General features: G+C 40.8%; 2 protein-coding genes across 2 annotated transcripts in view; both read right to left on the bottom strand.

Moving 5' to 3' along the window:
- The window catches only part of LOC148596381 (cytosolic carboxypeptidase 4-like), a 182,184-nt gene extending 162,663 nt beyond the window's left edge, over positions 1-19,521 (bottom strand). Inside the window, exons 1-2 of the mRNA XM_088520853.1 lie at positions 19,414-19,521; positions 18,576-18,729 (exon numbers count right to left, since the gene is read on the bottom strand). Of these exons, the coding sequence (XP_088376979.1) occupies positions 18,576-18,729; positions 19,414-19,521 (262 nt within the window). The remainder of the gene's footprint in view (positions 1-18,575; positions 18,730-19,413) is intronic.
- A 2,250-nt stretch (positions 19,522-21,771) lies between these two features.
- LOC104576097 (AGBL carboxypeptidase 1) overlaps positions 21,772-27,079 on the bottom strand; it is a 58,536-nt gene continuing 53,228 nt past the window's right edge. The window contains exon 15 of the mRNA XM_088520844.1: positions 21,772-21,943. Coding sequence (XP_088376970.1) covers positions 21,772-21,943 — 172 coding nt within the window. The remainder of the gene's footprint in view (positions 21,944-27,079) is intronic.

Raw genomic sequence — 27,079 nt, 5'->3', positions numbered from 1 at the left:
TAGGAAAGAGTGCTGTCTGTAGGATACAGGGAATGCTACTTAATGACACAAAGGAGTTCCAAAAATAACAACTGTCCTCCCAGCTGCCCTAACACTTATTTATTCTGTTCAACCCAGTGAACAGTGACAACTGGCTGGTGTACTGTGCCCAGTGCTGGCCACCATAGTATTAGAATAAAATAGACAAAAACCTGAAGAGGAGGCCATTAGGAATGACAAAAGTTCAGAAGACAAAACAGGAAGGAAAATTGGGAAAAAAATAGGTTAAGAAAGAGAGAGACTAAGAGGAAGGAAATAGCCTGAAGAAGTGCAAGAGGATACAATAAAAGGGATAACCATCTGTTATTACACCTGCTATGGCAAGGCTGCATTAAAAAAAAAAAAGTGTAAGGTGTTGTAGCCTGCACTGACCTGGCTGTCGTCTCTGGAGTGCCCACATGCTCCAGCTCCTGTTCACATCCTGTTCACAAAGTCCTGTATCAAGTCATACTAAGTCCGTAACCACTTAGATCATTCCAGATTCTGGATTATCAATCAAAGGCAAGCAAGCATCTATCATTCCTGCTTCCATAATGCTCACTTGTCCCAAGACAGCAGAAAAATTCAGATACTCAAGTATTTCATGCTGCCATGTTTTGGCCATCAATCTATATATGTTATGCAACCAGAATAAGAAAAAATGAATTGCCTTGCCTATTGCCTTTTTCTGTAAGAATAATAATACAGGGCTGAGAGGAGAACCAGTCACCTGATGCTCATAAGAGCAGAAGACACCCGAGCAGTTATCCATTAAAATAGGGACTAAAACCAATCTGATTTGGTATGAATAAAAAGGTAGAAGCATTCTCCCAAGTTGCCCCATGTCTAAAAGAAACATGCAGGAGGTAGCCTACAGGTCTATGCTGCACTTAATGGCTCTACAGGCCAAGTAGAGAGATCCATAGCAGCTCTGAAAACCACAGATTTCCAAGAGAAGGATTTCACCTGAAATGAAATCAGGCAGAAAGAGCAGACTGAAGAAGTCCCCCTTGTCACAGAAGTATCTCCCTGGGTAACCCACAGTGATGGAAAAAGGAAACTTGGATAATTTATGTGACAGTTTAATGGGATTTTGGTGACACATGATACTTTAGGGAAAACTCATCGAGTAGGACAGACAGGACTTTAAAAGGGCTCCAGCTCCCAAACACCTCTTTCTTTTACATTTTGTCCTACATATGATATTCTTCCACAAACCATCTATCTCATTTGCAGGGCACATTTCAACATAGCAAGACCAACAGCCCTGACACTCACATGCAGACACTCCTCCAAGCACCCAGTTCCTAAAGGGATCAAACTGACTCTGCACCAACGTTGCAGAACACAAGAGCTGTGAGAGCTGAACCCCACTCTGCTCTCAGGCCACATCCCAGGCTCTGCAGACTCCACCAGGAGCTTCTCTACAGGATCCAAGGGTAGCAGATGGGCTGCAGCTGGAGCCCCTTGAAGAGGGATGCCCTGAGTACAACACAGGAATAAGTGGCTTTCACACTACAAGTAGCATCCCAACCTGTGTCTGCTGCTTATGATAAACCAGCACAATGTGCCCCGTTCCCTTCACTGCCACTGCTCCAAGCACAGGCACAGCACGAGGAGATGCTCAGAGCACTGCACTTGCATGAGACCAGGGTTAACGGGATGAAACCTTGCAGAGAACATTCAGGCTGAACAAAAGCCAGTTATATGGAAGCCTGCCCTGTGGAGAGGTAGAAGTTCACATTAAAACTAGATTGTCAGAAGCTTTGGAAGAAATTCTGCACAGAAGAATCCTGCAGTAGCCAGAGGACAGAAAACTTGATGGGCATTTGTTTTCTTCAGTAATTTCTATGGACACAATTCTGAAACCCTTGTGGGCTTCCCCCCGCCTCTTCTAAAAAAGCTCCTGCTTGGAACCAGGGCAGGAAAAGAATGGAAGAAAAAAAAAAAAAAAGCTGTATGAAGATAATATTTTGCTTAGTCTTCCCACAGCCATGGCAGGTTTACGATTCATGTGGGACCCAGACTGTTTCCTGTTGACCCCAAACTGGACATGTAAAACAGGGCACATGTTGGCATTTCCTTCACCACTGAGTAAAACAGCAATGAAATTTAACAGGAAAATAAGTTTTCTGTGAGGTAGTCCTTCATGTAATTATGCTGTACAGAAGAACAACTCTGCAGTAAAATAGAGGGTTCCCCCTCCCTCTGTAAAATGCCTAAGAATAACAGATTTGAAATATACTTAATGCCATCTGCAGCATAAAACAATGCTCATTCTTAAATACGGATTGCACCTTTAAGAGGTATAAATCCATCTCTGCTGTTGACTTGATGTCCTCCTCAGGGAATGACTTGTAAGAGAAAAAAAAAAAGTATTAAAGTGCAATCAGAGTCTCCCATTATCAAAGGGATAAAATATCAATTTTTGTCAAGATAAAAAGCATTATAGATAGGCTCTGATAGGAAAAATTAAATTCTTGGTCTTCACTTGATTTGATATTTATCACTCTGTTGCCCTAAAAAAAAACCTGGCAGAGAATTTTTCTTTAAAATATTCTCTTGTATTTCTCCTGCTCTTCGCAAATGAAGAGCTTCAAATTGCGTTTTGTTATATGCAATATAGCTGCAGGAAGAGAAAGGGAAGTCAAGAAAAGTCCATGAAAGCCACTTCTAGCACTTCATTATGTCAACAGTCTCCCATAAAGGGCCTTCTGCAGGTTCAATTGCTTTGTGGGGTCACTGAAGTGACTCCTACCCTGTCTTTGTCCAAATCTATTCTAGATTTTGTAAGTGCACTATCCAGAGCAGGAACCAAAGGGAACGCTCGCTTTCCACATACAAGTTACTGTAAGGTAAGTCTGTATTTCAATTACATCATCATGACAGCAAGACTGGTGTTAACCCAATGCAGAAAACTCTTATCTTCAACCCACCCAAGCTCTCAGAGTATTTCTGTTATTGGCTTGACAGCTTTTTCCCATTCAACTTTAAAAATCTCGCAATATTCAGGATACTATTAGTATTTTCATTTACCCTGCTATATAATGCACAGATGCACGTTTGTACTGAGAGAGATCTCCCCAGGACTTCCCAGAACAGCAACACCTTACAGAGGCTGTACAGTAAATAAAGACAGTTTTTTTTACTGTTCCCAAAAGAGAACAAGTAGTTGACTGTTGGAAGCAGCTCAAGATGTTACAGTGTAATTACCACCATGGAATACCTGATTAAGGCAGATGGAGCACAGCAAAGTGTGCCACTGCAGTAAAACAGACAAGTGCATGCAGGAATTTCAACCAGTGCATGGTAAGACATTAAGAGGGCACCATCAAAATTCAGGAAGTTCCTTCCACCAGATGCTAGCGAGGCAGTTGCTGACAGATCTTGCCTTCCTGCATCGGTCACTAGTTGGAGCATAATGTCAAACACCCCAATCCTTTTGAGTAGAATTAGGTTGCTTGCTCTTAGGATTAAGATGGTAGCAAGGGTAAGAAAAGGCAAATGTTCTTTCTCCAGAAATTGCTGCAAAGCACAGAAAGATATATTCAAGAGAACATGTGATGTCACCAAAACGCACCCTTGGCTTGCTTTTCCCTCATCTCTGCTCTATGCCTTATTAGCAAAGGGGGAATTTTAATATCCCAAGTATTATTTCTTTCATATAGTTTTTTTAAAAAATACTTGATTTAGGAAATATTATCTAGATTTTTTTTTTGTCAAATAATTCACACCATTAGCGAAGGCTGCTGTTCAGTTTGGGTTTGACATGCGTAGTACAGACACTGGCTCCATGAAGACAATCTCTGGTTATTAGTTCCCCTAGTCCTGGTGCCTTCTCATGTTCTTAATTTGCCCAACAGAACTTTGAAGTTTTCCCAACTGATGCTGCCAAGGAGTCCTTCCATCATAACAACCAATATTTACAGCTTGAACAACCTGTTGTCACTAATTCCTTTTTCCTAATTGGCACAAGGAACACTCGCATCCAAGCTCCTATTATATTTCAGAGCCTTCATTACCCTTCATCTTCTGTTTTGTAAACTATCAAAACACTTTTAAAAAAGCAGTTATTTAAATAATAATAATAAAAAAAAAACTTGTAAATCACTGCCATGACAGGCTAATGGCTAGCAGTTCAAAGGGATGATTTATCATCCTGCAATAGCTTCTTAGGCCAATATCTTGCTTGCCAATAAAATACTGCTAACTCTGATACTCTAACTGCAAGATGAGTAATGAAAAACACCTATGTCAAAAAAAATAAACTCAACCTGCCACCTAATACTCCCATTAACTCTCAAAATTTAGATTTCTTTAAATTCATTTTCTTATTACTTTGTCTGCATCCTTCATGCATCGTAGCATGCGCAAAACCAAACTACTCAGTTTCACTGCCTGCTGGTAATCCAAATCCACTTTAGAGCTTGCATATGTTAGCTGCATGCTTTATTTGATTTGATTTCTGGCTATAAAATTACATTTGAGGCAGGTTAGCAGATTGCCTCACAGGGAGGATCTCACCACCACTATCCAGTGTGCAAACAGCAATTATTTTATATGGGCTGAGCACAATTTCAAGTCACATGCTGACAAATAAGGTCACGGTATCCGCATTGCAAGTGATGTCTCAACTAGGGGGAAGGATGCTTGACAAGCTAAAAGGTGGGTCCTAGGAGGATTCTGATTAAACAGGTATAACAGAGGAAATTGAGCAGCAATTCACCGCTTATGTAGACACACTTAAGATAATGTTCCTACTCATGCATTCTGCATAGCTTGCAGGTCCATCACCTATTTCAGCACAGAGACTATAAGCAAGTCATTACATTTTTCACTCATTCATGGTTAGTAAGTGATAAACAGAGAGGAGATGGATAGTGGGATACCACAGCCACTGACAGCCTAAAGTCTTTCACCTGCTGCTTTTTATTCCTTCACCTCTGGCCAGTTACTCTTGGTGAAGACCAGTTCCCACCTTCAGAACAGATTTGTCTATCTTGGACAACTGCGTTGCACTTCATGGCAACCTCCGCCTTTTTTTTGTTTGTCCTTTCAAAAGGGCTGACAAAGCTGTTGCAGAAGAAATTTGGCATCTGGAAGCTGCAACAGACATGATATAACCCAATTTATAAAACGCAACAAAATAGCCTGGGCTGTCAGAGCCCAGGATTTACAGACCTGTTTCAAGAATGGCTTTCAAAGCTTGTTCCAAGTGCACTTTGCTGTTCTTCTGTATTACAAATTCTCAACATGCATGAGAGTTACCTGCTACCCTGTGAAATACAGAAGCAGTCATAATGTCCATCCTGTTACAGCCTAACATGCCTGCTTCTGGTCAGAAAGGGGAGCAATGAACTTGCCTCCAGCTGGATGGACCCTTTATACCAGACTACCCTGGGAGACAATGCCAGATTTAGGACAGCAACAATTTTTTCCTAGAAGCAAGCAATTCCAGCATGGTAGGACACAAAGTGGGGGGGGGGAAAAGAAAAAAAAAAATCAAGTCATAGACAGCTTTGTGATATTCCAAAGCTTTCCTATATTTTCATCTCCTACAGATGCAGTCTGACCATCAGCATATTTAAAGACTTGCTGCACTCCCATCCATTCACTTATCAGCTTCACAGCAACCATATTTATAGTCATCACCGCAAACACTTCATTCTGAAGAACACACCTTTCAAGCACATTCCAAGCTAAGCAAGTAGGGACTGACAGCAAAATCAAGCAAGTTGCCCAAGAGAAACACAGAAGTCAGATCTGAGAAGTGAACATCAGTATCTCAGGCATGACATGTCTTCTACCACCCACATTCACCTCAAAATTCATCTTCCGTGTGAACTATGGCTTCAAAACACTTTGGCCATGAAATTGCACTGCATCAAGCACCTAAATATCAGCATACTTCTCCCAGAGTTATGTTAACTCTTTAAAAACAATAATCCAACACAGCTGTCATTCCCACACCAAAACCCACCCACCCCTTCTAAAGCTGCCATGTACACACACCTCTGCAAGATGCTGTGCTATTCCTCTATACATCTCTGACCTCATGTTTTTAAACTTGAGAGAAAAGTAGTGTGGTATTTTACTGAACTTGAAACACCAAGTCAAAAAGTTGAAAGAGTGGAGCAAAGGAAACGGGGTGTTGCCAGAGGTCTCTCTTCTATCCCTTTCCCAACGCTGCAAAAAGGGCAAAGTCTAGGGGAAAGAAAATAAAACAAGAACTATGATGCCTTCTCATGCTTTCGCTGAGCCCTCACCTCTATGGGGAAGAAAAGACCCATCTCCAATTCTACTCTGACTTCTGCATTCACACTTGCCACCCATGCAACCCAGCAGATCAACCAGGGGGGACAACACTATATTTTCTGATTTCTTGACTCTTTCAGAGAAAGAGGAGCTTACCCTGCTTCCTCCCACACACACTCCCCTCAATTAAGCAGCACAGTAATTGCAAAGATAGCCCAAATTAAACTCTAAACACACTGGCAGTTTGATAGATATCATTTTCTGTATTACTGAGAAAACACCTTTGGGAAGCAGAGTTAAGATCTGGAACAAGTAGTTTGTGGGACCTGATTTGATTATGCAGAGTTCATTACTATACAGTTAATAGAGTAGGGAAAAGACATCTCTAGGATGCCACATGCCTTAAAAAGAAATGGTACTGTCAAGATTAGCAAAGCAAGTCCTTAGGAGGAGTGTTTCACACACATTAATGGCAGTTAGCAACTTCCAAAGAAACACTACATGCACCTGTTATTCCCCCTACCCACCTACCCCCTTCTAGAAAAGAGGGCTAGGAAGATGGAAGAGCTACAATGTCTAGTCCTCTTCCTTCTGCCACCTAATTCTCTGCAAAATTTAATATCAAAATGAAGTAGGAAAAAAAAAAAGAGAGAGAGAGAGAAAGAAAAGAAAGAAAAAGAAAAGAAACACACACTAGTAGCCTAAAATGGAAGGCCAATCCTGATGCCCTCTAATTTTCTACCAGCTGGAAACTAATATGCAAGAGCTGCACAAGCATTCTCAGATGATGCTGAAGTCCAAGTTTAGCTCCACGGACACAGGTGCATTCTGCAGTGTCTACCCTGTCGCTAGCCAGCTAGTTGATCTGTCAGCACATTTATGGTCTGAACACAGCAGCTGTTCCCTCTTGTTTATTAGCAATTCCTATCCCTGCATTAGAAGCAGGCAAGCAAGCTCAGAGAGCTAACAAGTTTCTCTGATGTAGAGAAGGACAAAATCCTCTCATTAACAGAACAGCATTTTAAAAGTCATTACAGGGTATTTTTAGTTGCTTTTCATTTTAGTATTGATGTCTAATTGCAGCCCATTAATTGCCAATTCTTGTTTCTGAGAATCCATCAGCTACATGCAACAAGAAGTGTCAGCCAGTGGTGTCTACAAGCTGCCAGTTTCAATCCACATCAGGCAGGAATCTGTAGACAGCCTCCCAGCAAAACCAACTTCCAGGGAATTACGGGAATTACGCATAGCAGGTGCTCAGTATGAAGATACAAAAAAAAGAAGACCAAACCAAAGGCACACACTCCATCACAAAACAAACAAACAAAAAAAAACCAAAGAAAACACTTCTCCAGACTCACTAACTCTCTCAAGTTATATTAATCGCAGCAAAGAGAAACAGCGTTTGTCAAGTTTCATATGAATGTGAATCCGCTTGCATGAATACAGCCAAAGTAGCTAAACAATCTGCTTGCAACACTGACAAATGTGCAGTAAAGCTGTTCCATACAACACTAACAGCTCCAGTAATTTGTAATCTGTTACTAGTTAGCTCAGTCTTCATCAGTCAAAAAACCCTGTAGCTTGGAACATTAAACCCAGAAATTAGAAAGTCATTTTCCCGAAGTTTTTCCAGAGTCTTGAAATATCAGAGGGAAATCTTGCCCTTTTTTTCCCCACCTGTGAGAGGCAATCTCTCAGAAGCAGTCAACTAAGACTTAAAAGCACCAAAAGTTTCTCCAGTTTAGAAGGATAAAGATGAACATATCACGAAAGCTATAATACCACCCACAGCATTTCCCAGGGGTCTTGCATATTTATGAAATAGCTGCCTGCACATGATAAAAGGCCACTGTCAGAGAGCAGGAAATGCAAGATTCATAGGACCAAGAGACAACACGTAAGAGTAGCAGACTTCCCTTGAAGAAACGTTATGACTTCTATCACCATTTAACAATTAACACAAGATGACCACCTTAATCAAACTTACCCCCGAGTTGAAACTCAATATACAAAATAATACAAGGATACAGAATAATTCATCAGATGAGAAACCAGACAAGAAATATAACAAAAAGAAAGAAAAGAAAGAAAAAAGGAAGAAAAACAAACCATTATTATTACAAAACTCCCCTTTCTTACCTTAAGGCGGGTTCTAGGGCTCACACCTCCCCTTTTGCTGGCCTTTTATTCAATGAGGAGAAAGTAATCACATCATCCCCAATTTCAGCTCTACCAATTTCAGCTAATTTATCACAGGTGTGTGGGGGCAAACCCAATCACCTTCAGGCCAGCCCACTTTTTACCCTACACCAGGAGGTTATCTAAAGATTTAAGTTGTGAAAAACAAGAACCTGTGCACTAAGACACATGGGCAATTGAGCAATATTGTGGCCAGCTGAAAGAAACTTTTCTGTGACCTTTGTTTTTACCTTAAGGCACAAGCATTACCTCTTCACCCATTAGTAAGCACATTGCTCATAACAACACTCGGCCTTTGCAGTCAGTCTGACCCTAAAATTGTGCCCTTCCTCACGCAGCCCATCTTTGTCACATCTAGAACAGATTTAGCTCAATTCAAATACTTCTCTGGCTAATTTATACAATATTGCATTGACCTTTTAGCGTATGCCCCACAGCATTGTGAATGACTGGAATTTATTGCCAGACATGGGAAATGTGCAGCTCGCTGAAATATGCTTTTTTTTTCATGCCGTGATTTGTGGTTGGCATCACAAACCTAGCAGCATTTCAATGCTCATTCAGCATTTGAGCGAGTGAAAGCTGCTTGGGCTGTATTACAACATCCCTAACAGATACATACTGTGGCTATTGGAACTGCTGCACTTGCAGGTTATTTTGGAGCCTTTTCCTATGGGAGGTAGGATGAATTTTCTCCCCTCTGTGAAGGCATGAAGTTGTGCAATGGATGAAGCTATCACTGCTGTGGAAGCTTGTAGCTCGATTGCAATGAGGCCAGGGCACTGGGGTGTTTTGAGGCAGGTGTGTTTCAAGCAGCTCGCTATAAATTTTCAAAGCAACAGAAGCAATACACATGAACTCCACTGAACCTGTTGCAATTCCATTCATAATTTTCATTGCCTCATAACAAAATACAAGTAGTACCATGCTCCTGCAAGAAAGGACCTCTGAGGCTCTTAACAGAACAAGCACAAATGGAAATAATTACAACAAACAGTTACATAGTGATTTAGATTTTCAAGGCATTTCATTAATTGATCTACTAGAAAAGGCTTTGATATCCTGAAAGAGTAGGGCATAGCCACTGCGAAGAGAGTACTACTGATGTTCTAAACCCAAATCTATTCCAAACAAGAGACACTGCTGCTCACATTACAGAAAATACTGGAAATGACATGGAAAGGATACACAGAGGTTAAAAATCTCTCAGTATGAGACAAGATTGTTATAGTTAAGGAAGAAAAGGTGACAGAACAACAAGCGTTGAAGAGCAGGCAAAAAATTCTGCAGCACAACCACCTAGGAACAGGAGGGCTCAATACAAAAACAACCCCCTTCAAATCTTACAAGGAAAATACCTGAAACAAATGCAGAAAACCAGAAACCAGCAAAGATCTCCACCATACTACAGAATTATGTCACTTCAGATGGATGGCTGTTCCACTGAAACATTACCTAAGGCAAACAGTGGGAGAGGAAGAGAGGAGATAACCCCAACACTCGCACTTTTCCCCTCTGCAAAGAACTCTGATGTTTGGCAACGTCCCGAGATCTATCTGTCAGGCAGTTACAGACATTTGTTCAGTGTTTCCATGTTCTTCGAGCATTGCTTCCTGCCTTAACCAATTGGATTCAGAGTATTAATGAGCATTTTATCAAACTCACAGAAGGCAGATGACCAATATCACTGCTTTCGATGACTGACACAGTGGCAACAAACACTGGAATTCAAAGAACAGTTGATGCATTATGAAAACACCAGTGGGTGCTCAGTCTGCAGACAGTTCCCCATCTACCTCACAAATTATCTTTTCCATTCAACCAGATTCCTCATTTATGGCAACAGACGGGATGTTCGCACAGGAACACAGTTTTGCAGAAATTTGTCTGCTCTTTCTGCAAACAGCAGCCCCCTGTTCATAGCTGTGACAGGGATATCAGAAACAAAAGACAGAAAAATATGTTCAAAATGACAAACAAAATGTTGAGAAATTTAGAGTACGTTATCAATGCATAACAGGAGATCTTCGCTTTAGCTTCAGATGTTTGACAAACTTCATATTCAAACAGAAAAGTCAATATTGTCAATTCTGTAATTACATAGCAGTATGGAATATATGACATTTTCATTTTGTCTTTTTTTTTCTTTAGTGCATTAAAACAGGATTACAGTTTTCACAACAGCTGATTCCTGTCATCAAAACTGAAGTGTTTGGTATGAAGCTAGAGAGACTGGCACCTCTGTAAGTTAGAAGGGAATTCTGAACTCAAGAGGATACACTGGTACAAAACCCAGTATTGTAGAGGTGGAGAATCAAGCAAAAAGTGTTTTTCTCCAGAGCATCCAATAATTATCTTCTCATTCAACTCCTATACACACGAAGACCTGTTCACTTTTAAATATAATCATAAGAATGAAGGTAGAGAAGAAAGAGATGAAAAGTAAAAGCAGAGCAGTTTCTGCAAGATCTTTTATGGAAATGTGATGCTAGTAGACTCTTTCTGCATACGGTTGCAATTGGACTGTATAAATACACATAAGACATGTCAGACAACCTACCTGAGACAACAGCCTTTGTATTCACTGGGAGTGCAGTCTAATAGGGGACCACCTGAGGAGATTAGTCTCTCTTAAGTCTTTGGTTTCTCCCCTGAGACTTTCATTAAGACCCACCATGGTGCATTTAGTTATACGACACTTGTCATACAGAAGTGCCACTATAAAAGCTCATCGGTTCTTTCCAGAGTAACACGGAGCATCCAGACAGAAAAATGGAGAATGGGCCTGCTCTATAAGCAGTTGACAACCGTGTGTGACTTAAGGGCTCAGCAGCATGCGTGGGTGGTAGATGAGGTGGAGCACATGATGGTATTAGAAATATAACGGATGTCTTTGTGATTATGAACTGTTTCTAATCAGCACACTGCCAGGTTAACACTTCAGCTCAACTGCTACAGGCAGTTCTTCCAGCTGCTAGAAAGATCATTACCAACCAGAGCCCATCATTCTACCTTGCTATTTCCATTTTATTAGATGAGAGCTGCCTTTAAAGAGTGCATTTTCCTTTGGGGTGGGTTGACTCCAATAGAGTATTGATCTAATTTGATCCCCATTTCACTAGGAGATATGTCATCTGCAGCTTTGAAAAAGTTATTCAAAAGAAGAGCACATGAGTCTCTCATAATTAACATGCAACACTGGTTGCCATGCAGGGAGTAGACAGTTATAATAACTCAGAGTCAATAATTCATAAACTATAATGCATTATTAATCAATTATCGAGGCCTGAATTACATTTAATGAGATTAAGCTGATTGGAGCACTAAGCTCTTTGAATCATATTGATTTAATCAATGTGCTTAATTAAACTGTGTACATTCTCCACATGATCATTATTTCCCAGCATCCTGCACAAGTGGCCTCTGCAATTCACATTCTCTGCTGCTCTTTGCTCAGGAATTGTTCTTTGCTGCAAATCAGTATGTAAAAGGACTAGTTTTCTTCTGAGAAAAGAGAAAAAGATCGAAGTAGCAAAACCACCATCTACATAGCTTATATGAGCACACAAAGAAATGTTGGAATATTTCTCACAGAGACTAGGTCTGCTTGATTCTGCACTTTAAGATGAGATCAAGTAAACACACCTCATTAAGTTTTTTTTTTTTTTTTTTTATCCCTCTTTTTAGTCCCAGGAGCATCAGGAGATCCAAAGGGCACAAGCATCCGTCCATCCCCATCTCAGAAATGTTACTCTTTCTGTTTGGAAACATGCCCGGACTCAGGCGTAAAAAGTGCTCAAACTCCAGAAAGATTTAATCAACCTCAAGCAGGTGTCATTGCCTCTGTATGACAATATCCATAACTGTTTCTTCAGCCTTGCATAAATAGACACATGATGAGGGAAGAGCAGCACAAAATGACAGCTATTATGGACATAAATCCATTTACTACTGTCAGAGTTTGTTTAATTTCCCTTGCCGTTGCTGCTAATTAGCTGGAACATGTGGGTTTAACTTTAAACCCCACAATCCAGCTCTGTAATGCTGCACACACTGCTGAAAGGACGCTCAGCAGGTGTGTGGAACAGGGAAAGCACTCGTAACACACAGCCACATCAGTATTATTAGTGGGAGCCCCAACATGTTACACATCCTTGAAGAGAACCTGCCCATTATTTTCTCTGAAACACCATAAACAGCGACTGCCCCACTCAGCTCTGTGGAACTGGCAACTTTCCCCCTGATTTCAGTGGATGCAGTATTAGTCCTCATGGCAATATATTATGCTTAGGCCTTTGAAGTAAGAATGCAGTCATGTTGGCTTTCATCAGCTGCAGTGGCATGCTGTCATGCAATCCTAAAACCATTAAAATTTTCATTCTTTCCTTTGTTTCAGTTAACCATCCATATTGGCACCAGCTGGAGTAGTACCTGTTGCTTCAGAGATGAAATCACCTTTCCCCATTCTAAGAAAAGAAGAGAGGTGTCGCACCCCAACATCCCAGGAGACAGTCCTAAGGATGCTCAATACTGTGAACTCAGAACAATATAGTGTAAACTGCCCTTGTTTGACCAGTTATTTTGTATCTGGTAGTTTTATTTCAGTCTTCTGCTGCATGGAAAAAATACCGGTGCTCCACTTTCTTTTCTGGAAGAGAATTTTATGATCACACATGTATGATCATTTACTTACAGCTTTTCAAAGAGTTAATTATCCATTTGTTCTGCTACTTGCTGCAGCATCCCATGGCCTGCAAGAGCTGGTCGGCTGGTAGTTCTCCTTCACTGTCCTTCACAGTCTTATTGACTCCTGCTTACTGCAGAACAACCTGCAAACTTGTTTTCAGCTTTGCTTTTCCAATCATTTAATATGGCTCGGGCAAAATCATCTAATTTGGTTCAAGATGGTGCACACTGGGAAATGCTGCTTTACCCACTCTATTTCTGATGCTCTTTCACATTTATACTGGTTATGATGGAACTACTTCAGACTATTATTTTTCTTCCTATCCTAATTAACCATTATTTACCTCTGACTAAACAGGAAGAGTGTTGCGGAACTGTTTCATCACCTCTTTGAGCATCTTATAAGCATGAACTTCTTAAACCTTCATGTTTTATATATTTCAGTGCCCCAGTTCTACAACACTGCAGGCATAGATCCGCTGTTCCTGCTACAGAAAATCATTTATTAAAGTGCAACTCTTGTCTAGTAAGGGTCATTGAGCATTGCCATGTTCGTTGTCTCTTGGGAGACTATGGATCAAGTTTATTTAATTTGCCTAGAAAACACAGGGTTGTTCCACCTGCCAAGCTGGCAAACTCAGTCTACAAGACTGAATTCTGACAGACTCCTGCACTGTCAAAGACAGTTTCAGCTATGACGAGCACACTCTTTTATTATATGCTAGGGCTATCCACATCTCATTAATAAGAAAGAGCACTTGCATAAGACCCTGAGATGTAGGAAACCATGATGAGATTAGTCACGAGCTCCAAATTTGCCATTGTCCATATTTGTTAAAAAGAGGAGCATAAATTCAACAACCAGGAATAATACAGATCTTCCTAATGAATGTGGATTAACTGCAGTGGTAAGCTGTCTGTCTGTCAGGGAGTTTTAATACAGCAGAGTCACATACTACACATTTGTACGTATAAAACTGTGAATTAAGGGTTTGCAAACTATTACTAAACATAGGTGCATGCTGTGCTTCTGCTAGCACTGCCTTCACTGAGTTGACTACATGGGGCAAACTCAAGAAAATCATTGCTCAGCAAGCTCCTTTTAACTTCCCCAAGACGATCAGGGATTTGGCACCAAGATTTGAAAATTTCTCAAGTGAATGCAGAAGCAGTGAGAATGATGATGACTCTGAAAGATGCAGGCAAATGCTCTAGCTTGAAAAGTCCCTTTAACTTTCATCAGGCAACAATGTCTAAGGCTAGAGCTAACATAGCCGGGAGCAAAGTCACCAAAGAGTAAATGCCTTTCCAACCACTCTTTCCTTTCAGTCTCCAGCTTTTTTTTTTCACTATCCACGGCTCACAAGTGGTGACTCAATATCCAGTGCAGGTGCAGTGTGGAAGCTCAGTGCACTCAAGGGAGCTTGCGGAAACCTGCCTTTTTTTAATACACTTCTAAGAGCTACGGTCCTCTGAGGAAAAGCTCTGCATAATTTGGAAGGTCAAATCTGCAGGATGAAACTGTTTGAGAAGAAGAGGGAGGGAAAGCTGAATGTGGAGAAGACAGATAAGAAAAGACAAAAAACAGTCTCTTCCTCTTGTCATTGGTGTTTCCAATATCACAGATAGAGGGGGAGACTAATGGCTTTGTCTTTATCACAAGACAACGGGGAATATTGCAGTTGGAATGAGAAGAAAAGACACCCCTCTTTGCAGGACACTCATCTTCATATGAAGGCAGGAAGGGCAAAACTAACCACAAATGAAGGTAACTCCTGGGATACAGACTCCAATTTTCTATTTATGCAAACCTGTGGAGCTCCAACAGGAGCCACTCTCCAGCCTCTGACTTTCTATTTCAGTCCCCAGGCCTTCAGAGATGCTCATCAAGTTTGAATGGAAAATATTTTGGTATTTGTAAAGGAGATGTTGTGTGACAGAGATACAAACACAGGAAGCTAAAGAGTTCCTGGCTCATTTCTTTCCTTCCTCATATCAGTTTCAGAATTGAGCATTTAATAAAAATAAGTCAGTATACCACCATCATATGCAGGGGAGACAGAGAAAGAAGGAGGAGAAAGAAGCCTAAGTGAATATTGAAGTCTCACATAAACTAGACATAATGAAGAAATACAGCAGCCCATTTTTCTTTCCTTCAGTATGCAGTGAGTGTGCAGTTTCAAGAAGCGTGCATGGCTTGTGCTTCCTATTAACATGGCTCACATTAATAAATTTAACTCAGACAAATCTAACCATCCTTGGGCCACATTAATCAAAAGCCTGACAAGAGCAATCTGAAAGAGTTGAGAGGGGAAAAATAAAGCACAGCTGACACAGGGGATGTCATGGCCTCATTTTCCATAGGCCCTCCCACTCTATCAGCACGTCCATGGTGACTCCTTCCGGGCTGATCCTGCTCTCCTCCTAATGCTCCTCACCCAGTACCTCTTCCTCAGTGGTATCTCTATTTCCCACTCCCCAGGTATCTGGGGTGGAGAAGGAGGAGCACAATTCAGAACAGTTAAGTATGATCATGTGTAACAGCTCCTCAGCCTTGCAGAAGGTATTTCATCTGTGCGCTTTGTGCTACTGAAGAATTTCTCAGGGTGCAGATTAATGAATGTACAAAGAAGAAATAAATTTGACAGGAAAGCAAAATGACCACAGTCCACAGGAGTTGTGGCTAGCCCAGAGCTGTGGGAGTAGACTGAAAGAACAAAGGTTGTCAACTTTTATTCATTACCCATGTCCTCCAATGCTGCAGCTCCACTTCTCAAGCTGAAATATCCATACACTGAGACTGTACAAAGTAACAGGAGTTATTACCTGGAAAATCTCCACCCTTTGGATCCCTCATATTTAGCTCTTTAAACATTTTCTTTTCTGAGTTATGCTTTTTAGCCTGGAAGATGTTGACAAACAAGTCCCTCCATCAGCCAAACCACAAAAAAGGGCACGTCACAGACGATGAGGGAACTGAGAAGTAACTGCTGATCAAAGCTAAACAAAGCATCACAAATTAGGCTGAGTGCATCCCCCAAAGCTGTAATTATCTAAACTGCTTAAACAAAACAAGCGCATACGTGATTATTCAGATTTGCCTCGAGCCATCCCCTCAGCACAAAACATGGTGTGTGCTGAATTGCTGCTCTTCCACTCAATAAAACAAGAAAACATTCTGCATCACCTGAGAGTCTGGGGTTTACATACACAGAGTCTGGGAAACTTGAGCGGGGCTCTGTTTCCTTGCGTTGGCACGGTTTCCCCCAAACAATTTCTATTTCAGTTCAGGCAGCTGGGTTTTGCATGCATTCAACTGGTTCATGGATAGATCTAGAAAGCCCTTAATCTTATTGCATCGCAAAGCTTCAGAAAAAGGCTGCTTAGCTGCCCATGGCTTCATGGAAATTCAGGCAGAACTGTGGGGTCCTACTGAATTTATGTAAAATCGTAAATCAGGAGGGATGTCTCTCAAAAATAAGAAGAACTTTGGGCCATATAGCTGCGATTTGAGCCCAGATGATGAATATTATAACACTCTGAATCACTTAGAACAAGAATCTGTCCAAACAGTTCTTTCAGCAAATCTGTACTGAATGCCTCCTAACTCTGTCGCATCTACATCCTGGTGCTACCTAAGAGCAGCAGGACTCTCAGGCTATTGTGCGGGTCAGTGCTGTATTGTCATTTCCTCATCCTCCTCATTTCCATATGTCTCTCTCTCTCTCTCTCTCACTTAAGTATACAGTTCAAGTCCTGCAAGCACAGACACCATCCAACTCTTCCCTGCTGCATAACGCTCAACCCAGGAAAGACTTAGTCCAGGGTTACGCCCAAGGCCTCATATGATGTACAGTCTAGCCCGTTATTAGCCTATGTGATTATGTTTTCCTCTTGTGGCTTATGCCAAAGGTCAAAATATCTTAATTCTTCCAGTTTTAGTTCCATTGGCAGAGGCTGTATTTTCTTGCAGAATTTTTATTCTGATAACTGGGTCTGCATGTCTGCAGACCTGGTTTATTACAGTTGTATGGTGCTTCAGTGCCTCAATAATTTCCTTTACAAGTTCCAAATCATGCTGTAGCATCAGTCAGAAAGCAAAGGCAGCTGCTTTGCAAAAAAAATGCTGAAGACTTCAAAATCAGCTTTTGCTTTCCTTGTCAAAAAGGGAGGCCTTTCAGAAAGTTCCATCAAAACCAACAAAGGTACTTAATCCAGTGGTTAGCACAATCACCACATTGCAAGACCTTGCTCTAATAAATACAGTCATTATCTTAGCTTTCAGTTTGTAGTCTCATTGGAAAAAAGCATTCATTTGGGCAGAAAAACTTGTTGACTTCATTCTCTTTTAGATGGCTCCAGCACCAGAATATAACAGTCCAGCTTGCCTCTGCTGTATTTCAGCTGCCCTGTTAGGATCCACCTCTGTCACGAGGTTTAAAAACCTATTGCTGAAAGCTGGCATCTAACCAGGAGATCGTCTGGAGTGTGCCACAGGCATTTTATATAACCACCCATCCTCACCACAGTTCCCAGTCACTAGTGCTTTGATTTTCCATTCTATGTCATCATTAGCATGGATCTAAAGTGCTTAATGGCAGGAATTCTCTCTCCTTTTCAGGCACAGACAGCACCCACCACCATCAAACCCTTAATCGTGTTCTCTATGAGCTACTATAATATAAACAATACTAATAAAAACACCAGCAATACAGTTTTCTCTGTCTGACACTGCCTCCAGTTTCTAACATTAAAACTATTTCTGCGCCAGCACTTCAAGAATTTCCCGGTAGACCGTCCTTCGCACTTTCGGTGATCTTGGTTTAGAATTTCACCCTAGAATACCATGTTCATGCTCAGAAATGTGCTAAAAATGGGGTAAAAATTCCCTGAATTAAAACTGACTATTATAATAAAAAGATATAAGATAAGGATGATTATGCTAATTGGATGAGGCTTAATAGAATGACAAGAACTGGAATTTGGCCAGGCTGGTGGACATTACCACCACAGCTGGGAAAACAGTGATCTTGCACTTTTTTGGCAAGTTTGAAACTTCAAAAGAAATAGATCATTTCAATTTGGAAAGAAAACAAAACAATTCAACCTGCTTGTTGAGCCAGTTATTTGAGCACAGTTTCCTGCTTTTGGAGTTATTTGGTGTTGAACTTTGTAATTGTTTCAGATTGTTAAAGAAAATCTTGAAGAAAAAAAAGGGCTTCAGCTCTCCACACTCCCCATGTAAATCTGTCACTTAAAAAGAGTTGTAATAAGCTATGCCCCATTTTCAGATTTCTCTTTGAAAATAAGGAAGGCAGTAAAATCTATTTGTCCACAGAATAGGTTCACTGCAAACTTCTGACATGACCGCAAGTTGCCATCAACTTGTTCTTATGCTTCACTTGGATACTTACGGAATTGCTCCAAGTCATCTCTTTTTTTAGACTCTGGCATGGCAGTGATTGTGAGCAACGGGCATGGATTTCCTCCCAGCGTCTGGCAGAGCGTCTGCTGCCTCCAGTAAACCTTCCTGGGGTTCCTGCTTTGTTCCAGGATGTCAAGATGCGACTGAGAAAAAAGCAAGGAAATAGATTCACAAGTGAGTTTATGGCCTATAAAACCTCATTTTATTCCACTGGTTGAATATCATTATTGGTACTAATATTATTTCCTCCCACGTTTCCAGCCTTCTCTTCTGCCAGCTTCCACTGTATCCTTTTATATACTGCAAATACGCAAAACAAACAAACAAACAAACAAACAAACAAATCAGACTGTTCAGAGTATGTCCCAATTCTCTGAAACAGCTCAGGACCATCACTTAAACATTACTTTACCTGAATAGTTCCTTACTATTTAGCTAAAGAATTATATGCATACATGAAGTCCAGAAGAAAACTACCTGTTCTTCTAATTTTAATAAGACTGTGTAATAAAACATGAGAAACTAGTCATTTTTCAGACTTCTTACTGACTCTCTGTAAAGCATATGCCAGCAAAACTTAGGAACAATTCTACACCACAGACAGCCAAAAAGTTTACATCAAAACAACATTTTGTAAAGTTAGTGGTAAAGTAACTTTCCAGGAAGTTATTTAAAAAGCGGATTTTTTCTTCCAAAGTTGGTTTTAAATAATTCTTAAGTCCAAAAGCTTCTTGAGGAATTTGAGAAAAAGAACTGGCAACTATAAAAAAAAAAAAGGTCTTTTTGGCACTAGTTGTGATCGCCTCATTAGACACATAGGCACTTGCCACCCACACAGCAGAGGACGTGCGGTCCTGCTGCTCTCCCCGTTTACGCTGTAGTTGCAAGTGGCAACGATACCGCACATAATCCCTCTGCAGGCTGCTGCTAAGCATCGGGGAGCACTGCTTGCCTCCAGATTGCTAGAAATAGATTTATTACCTTATGCACACTTGTCCTAACAGGTCTTTGACTAAAACACTCCAGTTTATTTCACCAAACAATCCTCACACAGTTGTTTTTTGCATTTACAAGACTAAATTTCACTCAGTGCTTAAGCAACCAGGCATTCTTGGAGTTTAGACTCCAAGACCTTGGAGTTTACCTTTCTTTCAGCCTTCTTTTGCAGTATTCACTTGAAAGCACACACGGGACAGAAATTTATAGTGTCTGTGCCACAAAACAATTAACATACTGATCTATAAAGTGAATTCAATTATTAGACCCATCTAATGATCTTGTGCAAATACAGAGGGCTCAATATAATCAATTACTTATGTTCCTGCTAACCAGCGAAACATAATTGGATGTAGCTACCATAGAGATTTCAGCTTCATGTCCAAACAATTAACATTTTAATGTAAAAATAAACAGATTACTGTTCATAAAATAAATGTAATTACTAATGGACAAGAAGTAATGAACTGCAGAGTGCATCAAGCTCAAACAGTACTCCTCAATGTGTTTGCTGTAAATGTCTGTAACTATTAAATATATATGATATTTAAAAACACTTCCAAGTTACTAACTCCATATACAAGTTTATCTTCTTCCCCAAAGCACTATTTGCTAATTAAGCCCTTAGGTTTCTAATCACTTTTAATTTAATACTAATATGCAGAATCTACACACTTCAAAATGGACAAATTCTTTAAAATGAAACTTACTGGTGCACAAACTTGATTTAGCTTATTCACTGTGGAAATTAAAGTAACGAGAAAATTGTGTAAATCCCATCACTCAAGACATTTTAAATTACTCGGAGCAAAATAGCTTTTTAAATATATTAGAGACAAACATTGTGCAACAGTTTTGCTTTGGCCAAATTGCTGGACAGGACAATCTATCAATCTTTTACATCCCTAATTCCTATTTACTAAATTTTGTGGGTTTTTTTTACTGAGTTTGAGCTCATTTACACTTTTTCTTGGGCAAAATTCCCTTTAACTTCAACAAGCGCTTTATTTGAAGAGGCAATGAAATACTTCAAGATTTGGCCCTGAAAATCTCGAAATAACATCTTTTTCATTTCAATTCTATTCATTCAGCAGCAAGTGAGATATTCAGAGATTCCCAGAGCATACAAACTTTCCAAATCTCTCTTGTCTTTGTGCCAGTGGAAGGTAGAAATCAATAACAGTAAAATAATGATGAGGCTCTGCACCTCAGTAATAAAGTATTCAGTGGACTGATTCACCACCATTCTTCAGTATCACATTTTTTTTTCCCCCGATGACTGCAGTATATATGTGCCTTCAAGACTATAGGTCAGATCGTACTGTTGGAGTGCACTCTCCCTCTTTCTTCTGCATTGATCCAAAGCAGAACTGATACCCATAAACCCAATGATAAGTGAGCTGGCAGGCATAGTGTGGGCTGTGAGGGCTTGACTGGTCATATCTCACATATTGAAAATAGTTTCTTTGGACATCCATAATGGGATGCAAAGCGGTTAACAAGAGTTTATTGCTCACATGGGAATGAATCTAACTCAAACTATGCTGGCCATATACAGAGCAGCATGGCTAGTAAGTGAGAGAGAGCATTTTGTTTATATTTGTTATATAACAATAATATAGCATATTCTTTCACATCTGATAACAACAAACTGGTACCAACCTGGTAAAAGTTAAACACTTAAATTTCACCAGTCCATCTATGCATTTATTGCCCAGAATGAAAGGACTGCCAATGGATTTTTTTTAAAAGAAGACTGAGCAAACTGGAACTGGGCAAAGCAACAGACAAATCCCACCCAGCTGAGGGCGAGCACTGCAGTATTGTGGGGTGCAGCTGGGTCAGCAGAGCTGCTTTGCTCTGACAAGAAGAGAAGTGGCCTTCACTTCTAACTTGCCATTAGCACTATCCTGCTACCTCTCACCCTTTCCTGTAGCTCAGGAAATGGAGATGTTTGCTTTGCCTCATCTGAGGACTAGTATAAGCACTAATATCTTGTGTCCTAGCTTATTGCATACAGAAATTTCTTTTCTACTGACACATTCTGGGCTCCAGTAGTTGACAGAGGGTTGTGGTTGCAAACAAAATAATGAAAGCATCAGAGTAATGAATTAACAGCCTTTGAGAACAGGCCTTGATGCTATCTCAGAATCTACTCATGGCAGTTCCAATCTGCCAGGCCCCTTAGCTTATCTAGATGCATATATCAGCATTACCATCATCGTGGAGTAGGTGTAGGGGTAATGGTAGGCCAGATAGCAGACATCATCTTCATGAGGGAACGTGATACTGAAGGCGAGTGTGTAGTAGGGTTTTCTCCTCATGCCTCCTGCTGCAGCAGCACAGCTGCGGTAGTGGTTTCTGAAGGAAGAGAGAGAGAGGGAAGAGACTGTCACTTTTGGGTGCACATTTGAAGAAGTCATGAAAGAACTACACATTCAGAGAAGTATCCACCTCGATACCCCATGCAAGTACAGTCAATCTGATCCCAGCAACAGGCAGGTACAAAACGTACCTGTGCTAAACAACAGTCAGTGCCACAGGAGTGCACCTGTAGAAGAAGGAAGGTTAGAGAAACTGCGGTGCCAGCACAGAGAGGTGCTCGACCATGATGTTCCGCTGAGCAAAGGCAGATCTGTGGATGTCTTGGGATGCCTTCAGTAGTCAGTAAAGACCAGCAGAGAGCAGGGCCTCAAGAGGCAGTGCCGCGTGTGGCGGTACTGGCCATGGTCAAACCCAGCTAGCCACACGTTGCAGACAGATGGGAGCACTCTCATGTGAAAGTAAGTCCAATTTGGTAAAAGTGCAAATAAGAAAGAAGCTGACTAAGGCTAGTTCACATTCTGTGATACAGACGTATTTAAACTAGCATTGCTGTATTGCTTCTGATGTCCAGCAGGCCACAAGCTAATCAAAATCTCCTCCTCTCGGTCAAGGAGTAGCAAGGACCAGCTGCTCCCTGAGGGACAAGAAGCCAAGGACAATATTGCCGTCTGTGGGCAGAGCCTTGAGCAGGGCAGGCATGGGGACAGCAGTCAGGTTCATCCAAGAGCCAGGTCATGCGGGATGTCCACGGTGGTGCGGCAGAGCTGAGGTCAGCCCAGGCCAGGGTCCTGCTCACTGGGATCACAGTACAGCTGTGACCGAGATGGAAGGCAGGCCGTCCTACCACGCAGCACAGCCAGAGCCTGAGCTCCAACACGGTTTTGGTCCCGTGGGTAGAGCAGCTGGATGGTGACCCCTGGTAAGGCTGTTCAGGGCCACTAAGTCCTATCAGTGCACTCAAGGTCCTCACATCCTTTCATTAAAACCAGAGAAATCCTAAAGTGATTTTCTCCATCTAGTTTCAGGACAGGATCTCCTGCAAGACATTTACTCTGATGAAGAGATGACTTCAGGATAAGCAAGAAAGTTCTTTTAGCAGAGATGAAGATACAATTCGTGCACTTTGGAGAGAATCTGCACAGCAAATTGCATCCATAAGTACATTTCAAACAATATTTTTCCCACGTTGCACCAATTATGCTGTTGCCAAAGCTTCTGATTCTCAAGGACTGTGAGGTTTCTTTGACAAATGTTATCATCAATGTTGCATTAAAATGCAAAATACAGGACACAACCAAAAGATGCAGCTTCAGCTCTGAAATTTACAATGCTAGTTTATTTTGTTGCCGTTCATTTCTGTTCAAAGTGGTGGAGAGAAAAGATAATTATTCTTGTCAAATTCTCCAAAATAATCAGCTCTTTTTCATAAGGAAGACACAATGCAATATTGTTTTTTTTTCATCCGAATTTAGTAGTAGGAAACATGCAGAATGAATGATATTGACTGTATCAATAGATAGAAAAGGAACACTGAGTCACAGTGGCAAATGGAGAAGCCTGGCTTGATCCTTCACCCCAACATTTCTTTTACAGATAAACCGCATTAATGTTGAACAAAGAGACTGAGATAGTCTGCATGAGTCCACAAATAAATATCTATTTAGCTATTTTATATCACATATGCATTTCAATGGGTCCAGAATTTGAGTCCAATATTTTTTTTTTTAAGTCAGGACAATGCCATTTGATTTAGTTTCTGTTAAGTTGGATGGTGAAGGATAATTAGAAAACATTTATTGTTTAGTGTATAAGGGAAGTATTCATGTCCCCAGCCTCTGTTGTACCTAGTGTCCCTTAGAAGGTCAGATGACCTTATTTACAAAGAACTACCAGGAAGTGCTGTGATTTTCTCACATATTCCAAGGTTCTCCCTCCAAATTCACGTTGCTAGTGAGAGGTGTGGGGTGGAGTGAGTGTGGCAGGCAGTCACTGCCTATACATCTGCCATGCACTTTTGGGAACATGTCCCTGCCTGACCCTAATACTTCAGTAAAGGCTTCTCCCTCTACCATCTGCAATTCTGCAGTCAAAAGTCTCCCCTGCCTAAATGGCCAAATCACTCAGAAATTTTACACCACCAGACACTTCTGGTCTTGCCACCCTAGCAGTGAATGCTCCTTATTCCTGACAGTGCTCTGATCTCAAGAACCTGAGGGACCTTATGCACAGCTCTTGCACAGCATTGCTTAGCAGGACATCTCATTCTTGTTTTGAGCACCTCTGCAGTTCCAGCACCAGCCTCATTGCCACTCTGAACAGATGTTTCTGCACTTCTGAAGCACTTCCTGACACCTGCCTCAATCTAGAGCAAACTACCTAATAGTAGGTTTATAAGTGCCTTTGTGAGGCTTCAATATTCTCTACTTATACATTAAAAAGAAAAAAACACCTGCCCAAGCAGTGTAAATGATTATGTACTCCAAGAGCAGAAAAACTGGTCTCCTCACAATCAACTATTTAATGCAGAAGCTCTAAATATTCTTAAGGGAAACCTAAATCCCAGCACTCTCCTTTCTTGCCTCTCTCTCCTTCTGCTCTTGTCACCCAAGACAGCTCTGTTGCCTCTTTGTTTCTCCACCAAGCGAGTACTTTTCTTCATCCCTTTCTCAAGGGAGGAAAAAGACCCTACCAAGATCTACTCCTCACTACCTTATTTACATTCTCTTTTCAAAAATGTTCCCAAACTCTGGCATGCACTCCAGAAGTTAATACACTACTTATTAGGAAGGAAATAAAAGCACAAGGGATGTTTTTTACCTGCACACAAGCTGTATTTGCTGTAAATTTCAGCCACTCTCTGCAATAATTAAATCATTTTATTTGCTGCTCTCCACCAGACATAATGTGCAGGTAGTGTGTTTCTAACATAGGTGTGATAGAAAGTTAATTAATAATAATTACCGTAACACTTATCACTTACTCTGTACAGTAATTTTTCATGCTCAAAAGTCATTTTCAAGCACTATTTAATTAAAACTTGTCTCCCGTTTATCTGTTCCCGTTCTTTGGGTGGCTGATAAGTGGCGCCAGTCAGACACCTTATATAAAAGGGAAAACAGACACAGACAAGGGAAGCCCTTGGCCAAAGGCACATGCAGGCCAGTCAGTAAAGGAGCTGGACTGGAACTCTGGAATTGAGCATCACTAAGACATACAAGAACAACAGGTCACACTCACCCTACGCTTTGACTTCCTGCCTGCAGCATTTAATTTGATAAAAAGCACTAGAAATTGAAGGAATATTGCACAGCATCAACTTAGACTAAAGTGGCAGAGGAATATATCTGTATCACAGACTTCAAGGCCATTTGAAAAGATTTTAAATTTAAAGTAAACTATTTTTTCACTTCTTTCTAACGATGATGCATTCCCTTCATCCAAAATATTCCTGCTATGTGGTGACTGATGTCCTTGTTTTACAACATGCCCTGATCCTCTTACATCTCTAAGCATGGCTAGTATTGCAATACACTTTAGCAATGTGTTGTTTTATAGCAGACACAAGCATTATTTAACAATTTATGGGCACGACTAAATTGAGTTTTATTTTGGGGTCTGCCATGTTGCAGGCTGGCAAAAATATAATAGAACTCTTCCAATAGTCAGATCTATGTTAGTCATAGTCAGAATCCCATTCAAAACAGCATATGCTCACATAAATATAGCCTATTAATGCCTATATTCATATTGTAAAGGTCCCAGCCCTGTTTTGTACATATCATTAGAACTGAGTAGTGAGAGACCATTTTCCAGCACATTTCAGATTGACTTCCCTCGTAGGAATCAGCTAGGTGGCCTGCTAATGCTCACTGTGATAATTTCTTCTAATATGATCATAAAGCTCCTGAAAAGAGAAGGCCCAGTTCTGACAGCACCAAATAGCCATGTCTTCATGTGAGAACAAAACACTCCATGTACCTCTTTACTGTCTATGAACTGATTATTGCCTGGAAAAGTCAGAGGTTAGATAATATGCTTAGAATGAGTCATGAAATCAAAGGAGAAAGCACAGTCTCACAAGTTCAGCTGACATTGTCCCTTAAATAATTTGCTGGAAAGGAAAATTGTTCAGTGCATAAAAGCTGCCAAGATAGCAAGCAAATTAGATGATCTTATAGTTACCGCAACTCTGTTTGTCATGGGTGTATCCTGTCACTTCATGAGGAGGCCATAAAATAGAGCAGAAGTGTCACTCAGCTTTCTTTTGACAAGAGCGCTGCTAATATTCTCCCTAGCATAAAAAGTGTGTTCTGAGACATATGGGAAAGGTACCCGGTGACAGAGCTGTGCCACAACATTCATCTTTATGAGTGAACTATCCCATCTTCAGAGAAGATGGATGTCAGCAAAGATGAGGGAACGTGCATCACCCAGACATCTGTGAGCGTGCCCTTCCTCCCACTGTCCTTCAGCTCAGAGGTTGCTTTCAGTCAGAGCTGTGGAGCAGAAGTAATTAAGGGCATCTTTGACTTTCTCCTTATTTTTGCAAGTATATCACTCTCTTTCCAAGTTTATCATCACCTCCTTGTAAAAGGAATTAGATGAGGTTTTCTTAAGATTTGTCAAATCCTTGATATCCTTAGGATAACAGGCAGTTATTCTAGATGCACATATCGACATGTAATTCAATGTATAATTATAAAACACCAAATATTCCAAATCAATACAACTCCACTCTCTTACATACTCTGAACAAGAATCTGATTAGGGGCTTAATTGTACAATCGTGGCTCAATCACAAAAGTAATTTATTTAATCGCTGCACAATAACTACCTTATTAATGGCAGGAGGAGTCACTGCTGCAGTAATCAGCACATCAGGTTTGCCCAGCCTGCCTACTGGTGCCTACCTCTTGGACTCAGAAACCTATAGTCACAGAAGCCAAAGGCCATGGGCATGCAAAGGGAAGCCCCTGCACCACAGCAGGAAAGCAGAACAGATCCAGAGGAAAAGGTCAGGTGAATAAGGGTTGGTGAAGAGTACTTGGAGGACAACATAAAATTGTTATTTGAATTGTTACAGGCAAGATGACAGGTGGAAAGAGGATACTTTCAGCCCCAGACCTCCAAAAGAGATTGCTAGAGAGATTTGGGCTGGATTGGAATTTCTTA

This window comes from Tinamus guttatus, unplaced genomic scaffold (genome assembly GCF_059628265.1).
Source record: "Tinamus guttatus ecotype Peru unplaced genomic scaffold, ASM5962826v1 Tinamus_guttatus_pri_ptg000004l, whole genome shotgun sequence".
In the NCBI taxonomy this organism is placed as follows: domain Eukaryota; kingdom Metazoa; phylum Chordata; class Aves; order Tinamiformes; family Tinamidae; genus Tinamus; species Tinamus guttatus.
The sequence above is the reverse complement of the archived record's forward strand: the minus strand, read 5'-3'. Positions and strand labels throughout refer to the sequence as shown.